The sequence below is a fragment of the Tuber melanosporum genome (assembly GCF_000151645.1).
Source record: "Tuber melanosporum whole genome shotgun sequence assembly, scaffold_55, strain Mel28".
NCBI classification, from domain to species: domain Eukaryota; kingdom Fungi; phylum Ascomycota; class Pezizomycetes; order Pezizales; family Tuberaceae; genus Tuber; species Tuber melanosporum.
This window is the reverse complement of record NW_003299101.1, coordinates 646753-661586: the sequence shown is the minus strand read 5'-3', so window position 1 is coordinate 661586 and position 14834 is coordinate 646753. Positions and strand designations below refer to the sequence as shown.

The 14834-nt window shown below is 48.3% G+C and overlaps 2 protein-coding genes; one reads left to right on the top strand and one right to left on the bottom strand.

The window, feature by feature from the left end:
* Nucleotides 1-1446: 1446 nt before the first annotated feature.
* On the top strand, nucleotides 1447-2483 carry GSTUM_00009371001 (uncharacterized protein; the record flags this gene model as incomplete). The annotated part of the gene is made up of 2 exons (XM_002840662.1): nucleotides 1447-1832; nucleotides 2123-2483. 2 exons carry the CDS (start codon nucleotides 1447-1449, stop codon nucleotides 2481-2483), a joined length of 747 nt encoding a protein of 248 aa, XP_002840708.1.
* Nucleotides 2484-8611: 6128 nt separating this feature from the next.
* GSTUM_00009369001 (uncharacterized protein) lies at nucleotides 8612-12929 on the bottom strand (the record flags this gene model as incomplete). XM_002840661.2 has 5 exons in its annotated part: nucleotides 8612-9947; nucleotides 10293-10475; nucleotides 10550-11125; nucleotides 11186-11360; nucleotides 11559-12929. 5 exons carry the CDS (start codon nucleotides 12927-12929, stop codon nucleotides 9382-9384), a joined length of 2871 nt encoding a protein of 956 aa, XP_002840707.1. The 3' UTR covers nucleotides 8612-9381.
* Nucleotides 12930-14834: the final 1905 nt, after the last annotated feature.

Sequence of the window (14834 nt, the reverse complement as noted above, 5' to 3'; positions counted from 1 at the left end):
GGCCCTTGAAAGACCTTCACCCCCGCGCCGTTCAAGTTATGCTACCCGTTTTACTACTACTCCTGCGCTCCTCCTCCTACTCCTGCGGCAAAAGCTCTCTGCTACTTCCCCCTTCCTCTTCCACCTTTTTTTTCCCTGTGTTTGGCCTTTTCGGCCCTGTCGTGCAACAGAAAGCCCTCCGACTCCAACGCGCGCCTTTTCTGTCCCTGCAAAATTTGCTCCTTCCTCCCACCATTCCATACGACCTAGAACTAGCTACTCGAGTATACCACCACCACAACCACAACCACAACCACCACCACACACACCACATAATCTTCAACCCCCCCCTCCCCCCGGTTCTCCCCTGCCTGCTTGAGCTCTTCAATAGGAAGGGAAAAGAAAAAAGGAAAAAAAATTATTATTCAACCCCCAAAGTAACAACCTCCAATGAGGGGGAGGGAGAATATAATAAGATAAAATATAAAATAAAGTGCCCAGCTTGTACCGTATTGGCTTCGGGGAATTTAAAAATAATTTATGCTACACTCGGTCTCCGATCATCGCCCATCACTGTTCTCTATCGTTTTGGTATCGATAACACTATCTGCACCCAAGTTTATTATTATTAGGCACCCTTTCTCGCCCACGCATTCTCCTCTCCCCCTCTCCCCCTCTCTTTCTTTCCCTTCTTCACTCACTAGTCCTACCCTCGACCTACATCGCGCTCGTTTAATATCTGCCTCCATTCCCCTCATTCTTTCATTCTCCTCCCACCTTTTAACTTCCTCTTCAATCCCATAAGAAGAATAAAGAGTTCCATCAGGGCAAAGTCTCCCGGGCTCTGTGATATTCAGCTTCTGTCCCCTCGCTCGTTGCTTCTTCTCTCCGGCTGCCCTCATCTTGCTGCTCCTGCTCTTACCTGTTTAAATACCTCTTACCAATCCTCCCTTCCTCCTTGTCCACCGATCATCTTTCGTCTAGCACGATCCTTGTTCCTTCGCCAACGATCCTCAAACACCTTTCTATATCTGAATTTTGCTCTTCAATCGGCCGGTCCCACGCTCGTTTCTCGCTTCCTCAACAGCAGCAATCATGATGAACACTCAGGCAATGGCACCGCAGTCAGCGATGGTTGATCATCATCGTTTAGCTAGAGATACTTTTTCATACTCGCCGGGATTCCTCTTACATTATGCCCCGCATCTATCGTCCCGCACTGGATCCGGGAGTCTCTCTCTGTCTAGCTCCTTGCAGTCCGGTCCCGATTCCCTTCGCCTCCACCATCACCACCAACACCATCAACACCAGCATCACCACCACCACCAGCAGCAGCAACATCAGCACCAGCACCAACATCAGCAACACCAACTTCAACAGCAACACCAGCAGCAGGACCACCAACTTGCGACTGCCTTAGCAAACCCGAGCCCCAAGCAGCAGCAACTGCCTTCCCCTGCATCTGAGATGGGCAATGCCTTCGAGGACACACCCACTAGCCTGGAGGGATTCCCCACCCAGGCGGAATTCGAGAACCTTCTGAACGAATACATCCTCTCGCTCTCCCCCAAGAAGAGGGACAAAGCCCTCATCCCTCAAAAACGCTACGACAACATCCTAGCTGTCCTCCGTGATCCCAAGTGCACAACCATTGAATCCGCTCAATTTAGGTTTTGGGCCAAGAAGATGTTCCGCTTGGTGCCTGACGACGACAACGTTGGTGTTGTTTGCCACGAGGGCAAGCCAGTGGCCGTTAGAGAGCAGCTTTACAATGTATTGACATCCTCTCACGGACAAGCACAACATGGTGGGCGTGATAAGACATCAGCCCAAGTTCGCAAATATTTCTCCTGGTACGTTAGTGGAAAACCAAAAGCCCTCTCTCTTACTACTGCGCAAGCAAGCACGTTAAGTTTCATGGCGAAATCCATAAAAACGGAAGTGCCTACTGCTTCCATGTGCCCTTCCTTTTGGGGAAGAAGAATGGGGAAAGAAGGGCAAACATAAATGAACACAATTCCCTTTCAAAGTTTCTCTTCTTAAGCTTCCCTTCCCTCCATCTCGCCATATTTCTCAGAAAGAAAGCCTAGACACCACTCTGTAGTAATACCGGGCTAACCTTTTGATTTTTCTTCACAATCAGGGTCCCCAAGGAACTCATTGCCCGTTTCGTCCGAAATTGCCCTAGTTGCACCCTCCGCCGCAGTAGCCCTTTGGAATACGCTGTAGCAAACAATGCCCGCCAAGCAATTGATGCTACCCCCACATATATCACCTCCTCCGCCAGTTCTTCCCAACGATCATCCGTGAGCTCTATGAGTTCGCCGATGAGCACGGTTCCTCCCAATCATCAAGTAGTGGCCCAGCTGGCCCTGGTGTCTTCTGCGCCCCCCTCAAGCCTCGTCCCTGCCACCGCAAACGCTCATACCTACTCCTTCTCCTACCCCGAGATGCCTCTTGACCCCCGCATGTACGCAACTGGTCCTAGTGACCTATCCAACTAAAAAAAACGCGGACAGCACTACTGAGGCCTTGCAGCACCCTACAGCGGGAGGGAGGGAGGGAGGGAGAGATCAACGAAAAACTTTTTAAAATACAAAAAATAACGAACGGACTAATTGCTTCTAAATTTTTCATGGGATTACGCTTGTATGGAATCTTTTTACTGGGGTTATCCGGGGTCTATTGGTTCTTTTTTTATTTTTCTACGAAATGACTTTATAGTCCATACTTTTGGGGTTTATATTATCTTGGTCCGCAACTTTTTTTTTTTATTCTTTCTTTTTTTTACTTCGGGGAACAAAAAAATGCTTCGTACAGGTGGGAGGGAAGGTGATCGGTGGTGGGGGGGAAGGGGGCAGTGGTGGAGGTAGTTCAGAAAAACACTTCTTGTCTTTACTTTTGTTGAAATTGGTTTTCCCCCCACCGAGGTTTACTGTGATTTCATTTCATCTCCCTTTTACATTCCTCTCCTCACTTGTATTGGGATTTCTTATGTTTGGTATTTTTTCTTTCCTCAACTGCTTGGGACATCCTCGATGGTGGGGGCGGGCAGTCTATGAGGGAAGGACTAGGGAATACTAATACTGGGGTTTTGTGTAGTATCCGTTTTTCTTCTCAAATTTTTATTTCCTCTATTTCTCAGTCCTATTACCCTTTTCTATTTTATCTTCTGTTCGTTTATGTACATATATCCCTTGGTGCTCCTATCTGGGGTTCGGCCGCCGAAATATGCCTTTTGATATTTTTGTGAATGTTTACAAGAGAAAAAACGTCTACGCTTTTGCCATATGGAAAAAAATTTGAATCCTCATGGGTGTGTATGTGAGCCTTTTTGCTGATAGTGGGGGAGGAAGAGTGGGAGGGGGGGTGGGTTCGATGAAGGAGCGGTTTAATCCTGAGGTAACTTCTCCATCCTCCCCCCCCCCACGAAAGCTGCGATAGGATGAGAACACCATACCAAGCTCTGATATAGAAAAGCTATCTGTTTCAGCCTTACTAGCTACTAGAGCTAACCTCCCGGAGAACAAGCAATTCATGCCCGCCCCATGCAAGCAAGTGACTGAAACAGTGAGTTGTTTCTTATCGGAAGCTTGAACAAAACACCACCTCCCTTTAGGTTGCCATAGCCTAACTGCCAATCCGTTGTTTTTTACCCTTACTCCTCTAAGCTTAAGGATGTATGGATGGGGCATTGGATGCCGGCCGACGGCGCCGAATGGGGTTGAAAGGAAAAAGAGTTAATATTCACTACTCACTTCGCTACACTAAATTACCAGTTTCTCCACCACATCTCTTTCCCATCCATCCATCCATCCATCCATCCATCCATCCATCCATCCTGACCAATAGCAACAACTGCGGCGATATATATTTCGCACGTTCTGGACCCCCATCGAGCGTGCATGCCGGTTGGATTGGGGTTGCATAATTTTCCATTGAGGGTGTGCTGAGCTGGTGAGGAATACCTGCCTACACATCCCGTACCCTTTGGATCGCCGGCCACGGACTCGCCCGGGAAGAGCATACCGGTATACACCCGCATATCTTATTTCTTTTTCAAGTTTATTTTTATTCCCATTTTGGGGGAAGTCGTGGTGAAGCGGAAAAAGGTACGGGTTTTGATATTGACTGGACTGACTGGTTGGCTAGTTGGTTTTGGGAGTTGGTTGGGGGAATAATTATTTATTTTTTGGAGACCTATTTTCTTGGCGTGGAGTTGTACTCGAGTACAGCATAGGCACTTGTAATGCTCCCGGCACGGTGGGCGAGGGGATTTCCCTGTTTTTTTTTGGGGGGGGATAAGGCAGAGGAGGAGGAGGAACTGGAAGAAGGTGAAGGAGGTAGACGGAAGGGAGGGATGGAGGGAGGTAAGTTGGGTTTCTCATATGATATATTGGGGAGAAATGTGAGAGAAATGTGTATAAATCCCCCTCCATCGTTCTTTTACCTGTTCACTCGTCGCTGTTGCTGCCGCTACTGTTGATAACTCCTCATCGCTATTGCTATGGCACTGCTACGGGGATAAACACTCTTTCCGATGCGTTTTCCGGAGGTTTGGTGGGGGGAAAGAAGGAGAAGGAAAAAACTTATGGGACCTTGCATTTTTACTCTCAGCTTTTACGACACTTATGCTTTCTTTTTGCTACCCTGCCTGGAGCTAAGCCAAGCTATAGCTCCTGCTCCTGCTCCTCCACATCCTCTGCCTGGGTAGAGTACGCTACCCATTGCACAACGACAGCAACAACAACGGACAACAAGCAAGAAAAGAAAAATTGGGGGAACGAATCGAAGGTGGAAAGGGGGGCGAGATTCATTATCTGAAAGGATGGGCCACGACCGGGCGGTGGAAAGGGGAGAGGGATCAGCCTCACCTCTACGCCTTTGTCCACATAAAAAACTTGCAAACCTCATGCGAACACCTCACTCACTCGCCCTACTTCACTCACTCACTCGAGCATCGACAACCCACACCTCCATCAACCTCACAACCTCACTTACTCACCTACCTACCTTCCTGCCTACCTCTCACCACCACGCCAACTTCGATAATTATCCTAACCTCCCTCCCTCCCTCCCACCTTCCGTGAGGCAAGAGAGCGAACCTCCCCCTCCCTCCTAATCCACATCAGCAAAAAATAAAATAAAAATGTCCCAAAGCTAATCACAGCATCTGCACCCGATCGATCAAATCGCCAAATCGAACGAACGAGACGAGGGTACGAGCGAGCGAGTTTAACAACGACGACAACGACAGCGACAACTACCTAACCCAAGCTAACCTAACATAATTTGGCTAACCAACAAAGCTAAGCCAACCTTTCTTTACCTTTCTCCTTCCCTCTCTCTTGCTTCCCTCACCTGCCTTGTCGACACCCCTCCCCTTCTACTCGGACAATCCCGCGATCGGCTTACCCCCCCTCCCCTGTCTTCGACTTTCGCCTTCCTGAGGCGAGGTGAGAGTGAGTGAAGTGAATGAGTGAGTTAGGGAAGATGGGGGGGCAAGGGAGGGAAGTAAGTACAGTGCGAACACATTCTCGTTTCGAATAGCTCGGGGGAATTGGGAGGTGTTGAAGGTGGTGGTGGTGGGGGGGACAAGTGAGCTGCTTCTCCCATCTAAATTACCTTCCTTCCAGCAGCGGTATCAGCAGCCGCATACGCGAAACCAAAACCAAACTCGAATAATTAAAACCGCAAAGGTTAAAAGACATAAGTGGGGTTCCCTATTTTATTTTTACAATCGCGGGAAAAACCAGCAACCCCCCGTCTCCTTTTCCCCTGTGGTGTACGCAATTCCACTGAAATCGAATAATTGACGTTGGATCATTGATTTTGCCAGGGAACTCGACCCCCAAAAAAAAACCACTCTCCCATAGAGTAAGTGCGTGGGGGTTTTCGGTAGAGTAGCAGTTACCCTACCCTGCTGAGGTACTACAAGTACCACTGGGACCGTGCTATCAGAAGGTGGAAGAAAAAAAAAAAAATTTGGCGTGGGGGGGAAACAGTCCTCATTTATCTATTCCTATCATACCCTTCAATATCGGTGTGTCGGCAATACTCCTACTATTAGGGTACTCTTACCGTAGCAGATTTCCCTTCGGATCTGAAGTTTGGTCAATATCTGGATTGTTTGAGGTGCTTGCTTACAGACATGCAGACGGTTTACGCCGCGGTTAGGGTTTTCCGCAAGAAGCGGGAGAGCTAGAATTGGGAAGCCGTTTTTCCTTTTTCCTTTTTCTTTTTTTTTTTTTTGCTGGTTGCGCTTTCGCATAGCGTCCTTGCCAAGTGTTTATGCGGATCTACTATGGTAGGGTAAGGGGAACGACGATAATTTCTTATCATCCAAGATCAAGTTAGATGTTCTACTGGTCACCTCACGGAGAGAGAGCTTCCCCGGCCGGCCATACTACTACTACCCCTGGAGAAGATATTAAGTTAGCCCAGGGCCATTAACCACCCTAAGAGTGCTGGGAGATACGAACAACAGATTAAAGGATAAGCTACCGTATCATACCCGTTTCCACCCGCCTTTTAATAGCTGTACAAGCAGTTTGGCGTACAGTAGTCTATAGTTTTTGTTTCCCTTCCTTCGTCGACGTGGGGTTCCTATCGCCCCCGAGAGGGGGGGGGTCATCATCGTCGTGATTCGCGATTCGGAGGTTGGTTGGGTGGGTTATCTTGAGTCTCTGGATAGTAGTATCATAGTAGATACCGATATCTTTGTCCCGGCGGTGAGCCGTACCAGTAAGTTAGTTAATCCAAAACAGCCCACGGTGGGATAGATAGATACGGTGGATAGATAGACAGATAGGATAATAGCTCCGGTACCGATTACGGGTTCTGTCCACGATATTGAATTATCATTATTAGTTGTTGGCATAAAAACTTGGAAAAATCAAAATCACGATACTTGTCCAACCCGGAAAGAAGAAGAAGAAAAAGCATGATAGAACAAATTCCGAGAAACTTTCATAACAAGTGGATCCATCGTTAGGATTACTGACGTCCCGAGCACCCGTAACCCACCACTCACCCAACGCCGAGGATTTCCCCAAACCCCGACTCCCGATCGAATCGGGATCGGGGGGCTAGGATCGGTTTTGGTAGAGTATCATGGTCTGAAACTTTTGTCCGTAGACTATTGTCCGTTTCACACGCCGGTTTTGCCGTGGTTAGTCAACCTACGGTACGGTAATTTACTTGTATCATACTCGTATGTATATACTAGAATTTGACAATAAAAAATTACTCCCTCATCCACACGTAGAATTCCCAATATATATATAATATTATATATTTGTTTAGTTCGGTTTTAGTTCGCAGCTCGAGCGATAACTTCAACCAGCATGAAAAAGCTATTCCGAACAACAGTACAGTACAGTATACTGTACTCGTTACGCTTTCGCGGGGGGGCGGGGGGGCAATAGAACACCCAATGGAAAAAGAAAAATTTTAAAAAAAGAGTGTTCTAGACTTTCACTTACCTTTTACCAGAAGAAGCATCCCACGTTTTCAACAATGTTTGGTTTCTTTTTTCTTTTTTCTTCTTTTCTTTTTCCCATAGGCTTGGCTTGGCTAGATTGGCTTGGGGCTTGGCTTTGTTATTTTACTATCATAGTTTCTTTTCTTTTCGTTTGGTTGCGTGCGTGCGTGCGTGCGTGCGACCGCGCATTGCATTGCCTTGCGCGCGCGCGGAGCGCCGTTGCGGCGGTGGACGGTACTGTAGTCTACTGTAAACCGTATGGGAGAAACCTGGGAATTGTGTTTGTTTTGGTGGTGTGAATGGGTGTGTGTGGGTGGTTGTGGGGGGGGGGTTTTTGATTTTATTGTTTTGGGGGTTTCATTTTATTATTACTCGTACTTTGTGGGTGGGTCCTGTTATGTTTGTGTTTTTTTTTTTTGGGGGGGGGAGGGTATCGTAGATCGGGGCTTGGTATTGTTTTTCTCGCGGTGAGCTTGGCGGATGGTTTCTCGTTACATGTATTAGGTTATCATGGTTCTAGGTTGTGGTGGTTATTATATAGTTGACTACGGGTGGGGGTTTTTGCAAGTGCTTGTGTTCGGGATAGCGGGTGCACAGTGTGTAGTGTATACTTATACAGAGGTTATGTTCTACAATCATGGCATGCTCGGCATCACACCTCCGCGTTTTTATCATTATTATAAGGTCGAGTTGAGTTGAGGAACCGCGGGTGTCCACCGTCGTGATATTAACTTCCCATATCAAGTATGCCACACACGCATGAATACTTATTCCCAACAAGCTGGCACCTTCGGCGAGAGCGAGAAGGGGGAAAAGAAAAAGAAGAAAACCGGAAATGCCTGGGTAGGAGTTTGGTGAGCGTACTCGAGTACTCCGATAGGATGGCTGGGTAGGTGGAACCTATGATAATACCCCCCCATTCCATGCGCATTGCTTTTCGTCCTACATACTCTTTTTTACTTACTATTTTGTTCAGCTACAGTGACCTTCCTTACCTCAAGTGCTGGCGGAGTACCAAGCCAGCCAGCCAACAAGCAAGCAAACGAGCAGGAGAGCATCTTTCCTTTTTCCCCCCCATCGTTCTTCCCCAAACAGCATTTTGCCGCGCACATGAATAAAAATAAAAAAAAGGTCACGCAAATCTAAGTATATGGTTGAAATCGAGCATCTTCAAATACCCCCTCCTCCACCGCCTCCTGCACCCCTCCCAATTAATCCTGGCCAGCATTTCGCCTTCCTGTCTGACGCATGCCTGCCTACCTGCCTCAAGATAGCTGACTACCCGCTTTTTTTTCTTTCTGAAATTAACCTTTCCAAAAGATACAAAAAAGTAACCAAGGACTGCAGCTTGCAATAGTGACAATACCAGCGCGGCACCGCAGTACTGCCAAGTAAAAAGGACTATCCGAACCAAATGGGCAGAGGACGGGTGGACCAAAGTAATAATTAAAAAGGAGAGGTGTAACTCGTGTGGGGTATAGTAAGTAAAATCCGCCCGTTCCGCCCAAACAAAAAGAAAAAGAACAATAGAGAAAGAAATAAAAGAACAATATATACCACGCCATCCCGTGACTAGCGGACCCCACCCACCCATCCATACCAGTTATAGATGAGAAATAAAGTACAGTACAGGTAGAATACAAAATTTAGGGAGAGGTTAGGCGGGAGCCAAGTAATAAACATCAGCTTGGACTATTGTTGTACAGGAACCAAGGAAAGAGACGGAAAGGCGTGGACTCAGCGACCGATAGGCAGGGAAGGGATGCAGGGAAAAATGGGTATCACCAGTACACAAGAGGGGATGTCCGGTTAGCCAATTGTCTTCATCCCCAGAGGAAGGGGGGTGAGTTGTTTTCCACTGAAAGGAAATTCGGCGAGGCAGTTCCCTTTCCGGCGACCTTTGTTTTCCCTTCGCCTTTTCACCTCTGGTCTGCTAGCAACTCCCTCAAGGCCCATTTGTTGCCTAATTTGCTCGCCTCGCCCTGAGAGACCCAGCCCTCAACTCTCCTCCGCCATCGCTCCTCCTCCTCACGCTGACGTCTGACAAACTCGGGTCCCACATCGAACTCCTCCCCTACGATAAACTCTCCGAATCCTCCGCTCAGCCTTGTCCCGCGAGGGCCACCAACCCCAGCACCACTCCCACTTCCCCCAAAAACATTTCCCCCAAATCCCTCGTCCATACCCCCACTGTATCGATCAATGCTGATCATGTCGTGATCCTGGAGGTCGTCCAATCCCTCGAACGGGTCATGCTCCTCTTCATCGGGGTCCTCATCGACCTTGAGCCAGCACATCCTTGAGGGATCGAAAACCATGCCACGGACAACTTGGATTCCCAGCTTTGAGCCGTTCTGGTTGACATTGGCGATCAAGGCAGGGCGAGGTGGCGTGGGATTTTGTGTTTCGAACCCTTTTACGTCACCCTCGTTCCCTTCCCACTTGTATGTCTTGGGGTTATATGTCATCCCATTAACCGCGGTCACTGCGTGACGATAACGTGACTTCGTGTTAGCCTACCAGAACCCATGAAACATTAAAACGCAGTAAAGCCCGCGTTGCAGATCGACAGGGGCACGAAAGCAGGAAGGTAAGCGAGAAACAATGATCGACATGGGTGCTCGTAATGTCGTGGCGCTTGCAAAACGGACTGCTATTGCATATCACAAAAATTCTGGGGCTCTGGCCAATTTTTGGCTGTATGCAATAGCAGTCCGTTTTACAAACGCCACAACACTACGAATGGAAAAAAAAAAAAAGACAGCAATGGAGCATCATGCAATGGCATGCTTGGCCCATTAGTTGCAGGTTACACTGCAAACGCACGTACCTTTAGGGAGACTGTTTACATTACCCATTGGCTTGATAAGGTGTGGTTTCTGCTGTGGCTTCCGGCGGCTTTTTGGACCCGCAGTGCCGCGAGCGGCAACTTGTGCCTTCCAATGATTAATGCTTGGATTGGCCCCGCCCCCGGGCGGATGCCCAGTTCTCTGCTCGCGTGCATTCCTGGATGCTATTTTTGTCATACGTAAATTAGTCGAGGTAATTGAGATTCGGGAAAGTGGGTGGGGGAAGAGGGAAGCAAACCATTAGTGTCTCTAGCGAACCTTGGAACTTCCCCGAAGCGGTTGGTCAGGTCAATCCTCTTAGAGGGGCTTTCTCCATCTCTCCCTGTAGTCCCGTGGACAGGTACGCTCCTGGATTTTGTTGCCTCGGGTGCCCCACGGCCCGCAGGTGCAACTACAAACCGATTCTCAAGCTTGGCACTTGTTGGTAAATCGTCGAAAATTTCCAGTTCTGTGCCATCACCAAAGTTCCTTTTCCTTGTCGGCTGAGTCAACGTTTCAATCGCGGCTGCTTCTCTCCTTAGGTGTTCTGGGGCAACTGTGGGTGTTGCTCTTTTTGCCTTCGCCGATGCGGTGGACGAAGATGGTGAGTGGCGTGGCGTTCGCTGCTGTAGACGGCTATTTGTGCGTCTTTCAGCCGCAATGGACTCTTTGTAGTCGAACGTTTGGCGAGACCGTTTCGCCGAAATATGCTGACTCTGCCTCACCGAACTCCCAGCTGGCAAAAAGGGCACCGACGGTTTTCTTCCAGCTCCAATATCCATCCTATCGCCAGAAACCTTTGATCTCGAGGATTCATTACGGCTAGCCGGTCTACCTGCACTGCTACGTGATGGCGGCCGACTACTGCTGCTTGGCGGTCTGCCAGTACCTCCACTGCTGGGAGGTCTACCCTGACTGTTACTGCTCGGGGGCCTACCTGCACTGCTGCGGCTTGGAGGCCTCGGTTGTTTGGCAGGAGTTGATACTGCAGCGCGACCGATGTTAGGCATTGAACGCTTCATCCTCAACAATTGGGCATTGGTTGTCGTACTAGTGCTAGAGATATTTTCCTGATTAGACCCTTTCAACGTCCGCAATGACTGTTTCCCCCCCAAAGCCCTCTGTCTTTCCGTATAGGTGCGGGAATGTGGTATGGGTGGGGGAGGAGGAATATTCAATCCAAATGCATCTTTTCCAGACCATTTCGATTCACTAATCGAAGTTCCGCTAGACCATCGATTGCGATTATCCGGTCGTTTTGAAACTACTGCAGGTTGGTTTTCTCTCTCAGCCACAGGCTCCAATATTGGTATTGGCGGTGCCAACGTCGGATGGCCGTGAAGCAGTCTATTACTTCTTGACCCCGTTCCGGCAGAGGGCGTGCTCTCCGTCGCTGATTTGTTTGTTGTGAAAGTCAGGCTCATTGCAGATCTCCTAACGGGACTTGTTTTCCTTGTGGATGGCTTGTGTTTAACGTTCCGATTTAACGTTAATTTCCTTGAGTCAAATACCTCCTCTCCTTCTCCGATTTCTATGCCTTCGAAAAATTCTTCCTTGGATGCTAGGTCTTCTTTCGTTTCGAAACTGGTGCTAGCATCCATAGGATACGATGCACGTTTTTGCCGTTCGAGAATTACTGCAAGATCTGGTAAATTTCCTGAGGGCAACTCTAATCCATCCAATGGTGCCTCGTCTTCGCTCTCGGCAGCAACGCTCGAGACGCTTGGCGAGATTATGGACGAGCCAAGTCTACTTGTTCCTCCAAACCTCGTTCCCAAACTACCACCCTCTGCCCAATCTTCAGAATCACTATCCAAAACCTGAACCTGATGCCTATTACTTTCACCCGTCTTAATATTCAGTTGTAGAGGAGCATCCGCAGGAAATTCGAAATCATTCTCAAAATCGTCGTCTACTGAGGGGGATCCTCTGGTGGCTGATTCGGACAAAGGCGGTGTAAGCAAGAGGGAAGCGTTAGACTTTTGCTGCTGGAGAGTATGTCTAGCGGGCGAGAGCCTCGGAGTCGGGAGATCGTCGGTATCAGCAAAAAAGTCATCACCATCTTCCACCTCACGATACTTATTCAATTGTGCTGAAGCCGACTGTGGAAGTATCACATTCGTCCTAGACGGAGGCCTCGACTCCGATAAAATCTGCTGCAGTGTATCTGGAAACTCGAGACCCCCCTGACCACGAACTTTTAGTGACATGCCCGAAATGGGTAGTTCCAAGTCTTCCCCCCAGTCATCATGGGTCGCAATTTTCCTGGCTTTCTTCGTTGTCCCTAGCCTCTTAATGGTTCCTCCAATTAGCGCAGACGAGGGGACATTTTCAGGTATCGGTATTCCTGCATTAATAGCGGAGGCGATCGCGGCCGCTGGTGATTCATCTAGGAGAACCTGTCTCTCGTGATCCCCACTTTCGGGGGAGTCAAAGTCATAGCTGCTGGACTGCATGGACATTCGCGATGATATGGATTCGCGACGATCGCGGTTGTCAAGGCTTGTTCGCTTGTTATTTTTGGGAGAAGATGTGGGTAGAGGTTGTGTAAAGGTTGGATCAATTCCGGCAAAGTCGGGGTCATCGTCCCAACATTCCATTCTATCGGCTTGACCATGCAAAAACTGTGATGTGTCCATGGCGATTTTTTGCGTATGCGTGTGTATGTGTACGTGTGATATCAGCAAAGGGTGTCGCTCTGCTATCGCGCCACTGCACGGTACGGTACTAAAATCTCCTAAGTGCTGTATGTGTGGGTACGTGTATTGTGATGATTCGAGATGCGTGCGATTGGTATGATTTTGATTTTTCCCCCCTTGAAGGACTTGACTTTATTTTACAGCGTTGATGTGCCCTCTAAAAATGGTGTTTCGGTCGAAAGAGAAGAAAATTCGTTTCAGAGTCGTGTCGTGATACAGATCGTCAAAAAAAAATATGCAGTCGAAAGAAAAAAACAAGAGGTAAGAGAGGAGTCAGCAAAGATATATCGGTTGTGTTGATGATTATTCTTTCGTTTCGGTCGTGAAAAAAATGATGAAATTTTGTAGGGTATCGGTTTGTTGTACAGGTGAATATAGGTCGAAGAGGTAAACCGTCTGGGCGGTTGTCTCCCTTCTTGTGTTGTGTATGGGTAGCAGGTTGCGGGTTTTGGTGGTTTTTTTTTGTTTACCCGTCTTCACGCGGGTGAGAAGTCGCTTGCGAGCACCTCACCGCTTTTCTTCACAGAAAGTGGCAGCCAACAGTTAGGGTGATCGCATACCTAGGGCACAGGTGTAGCAGCCCTATTGAAGTCTCGAGGAATGTATGTGTGATAGATATGATGGATTCGAGATTGATGAAATAATACGTAAAATGTACCAAATGAGGGAAGGAGGCAGGAGGGGGGGAAAGAGAGGGGCGAAGATGGTATCGTAGCTGAGCTGAGACGGAAATGGAAAGGGACCTGGGCGATGAGATTGTGGCACAGGGGAATAAGTGAAGGAGGACAGTTACGTAGGGGAAAAAGAAGGACGAAGGAGGTTGGATAGGAGGCCGGTCACAAGGATTCTGTGTAAAGGAGTATGTTTGGGAAGAGAAGCGTGTTATTTTTGTGTGTGCGGAGGGAGAGTTCTTCCACTGCTGTTTATGATACTTGTATTGAGGGGTCGCCTAACCGAGAGAGGTCTGCCTCGCATTTCCACTTCTGGAATACAATTCTTGGCGCGTGATAATTCATGATTGTGATGAGCTTCTCCCGCAACGACATGCGATGCTAGTAACTCTGCGCTTTCTTATCTATGCACACCCTCCTTCAACCCACTTCACCTCATTCCCATAACAAACCTCAGCTCTTACACTAAATATTGGCCCGTCCACTTTGCAGTTCGGCTCATACAAAGTCGATAGCTGGGAACCCGACAAAACTGAAACGGCTGACAGAATAAGCGAGTCGAGCTCTCCAACACTCCGACAAGAGTAACTCCCAATCCCTACTATATCTCCTAGGTAGCAAGGCTACTGTGGTATATATACCGGTGCCGGAACCCGGTTGCCCACCCCTCGTTTCGCTTCCCCTCATTCCCTGGTGCAATTATCCCTAACGGTCATCTGAGAAAAGAAAAAGCACTTATCAATCCGCCTTAAATCTCATACCATACCCCGCACCATAGATTGGGTACCAGCTCTGGAGAAAGTGCCCACGAGATAAGCATATGGTAAGCGCAGTGCAAGCGGAAATAGAGCTAAAGTCCTCCCAAGGATCTAGCATGCTCGAGACACCGAGTATGTAATGTGAGTTTCGATGACTCTTATTTGTCTTCTCGACCTTTCTCTTGATAATTGCCGGGTTAGGGATTTAAACCTGGGCAGTGGGGTGAAACACTTAACTCCCACTGCTTACCAAAATGGCGTATCATACTCGTTCTTCCAATAAGGAGCTGAGCATATCGGGAACTGCAGAGTAAATCACTGGTCAGCAATTCATACTTGCTGTCCAAAGGGTGAATGGGAAAACATGGACCTGGGCTCAACCAGATGCGACCGGCATGGGGACGGGTTGAGTAGGT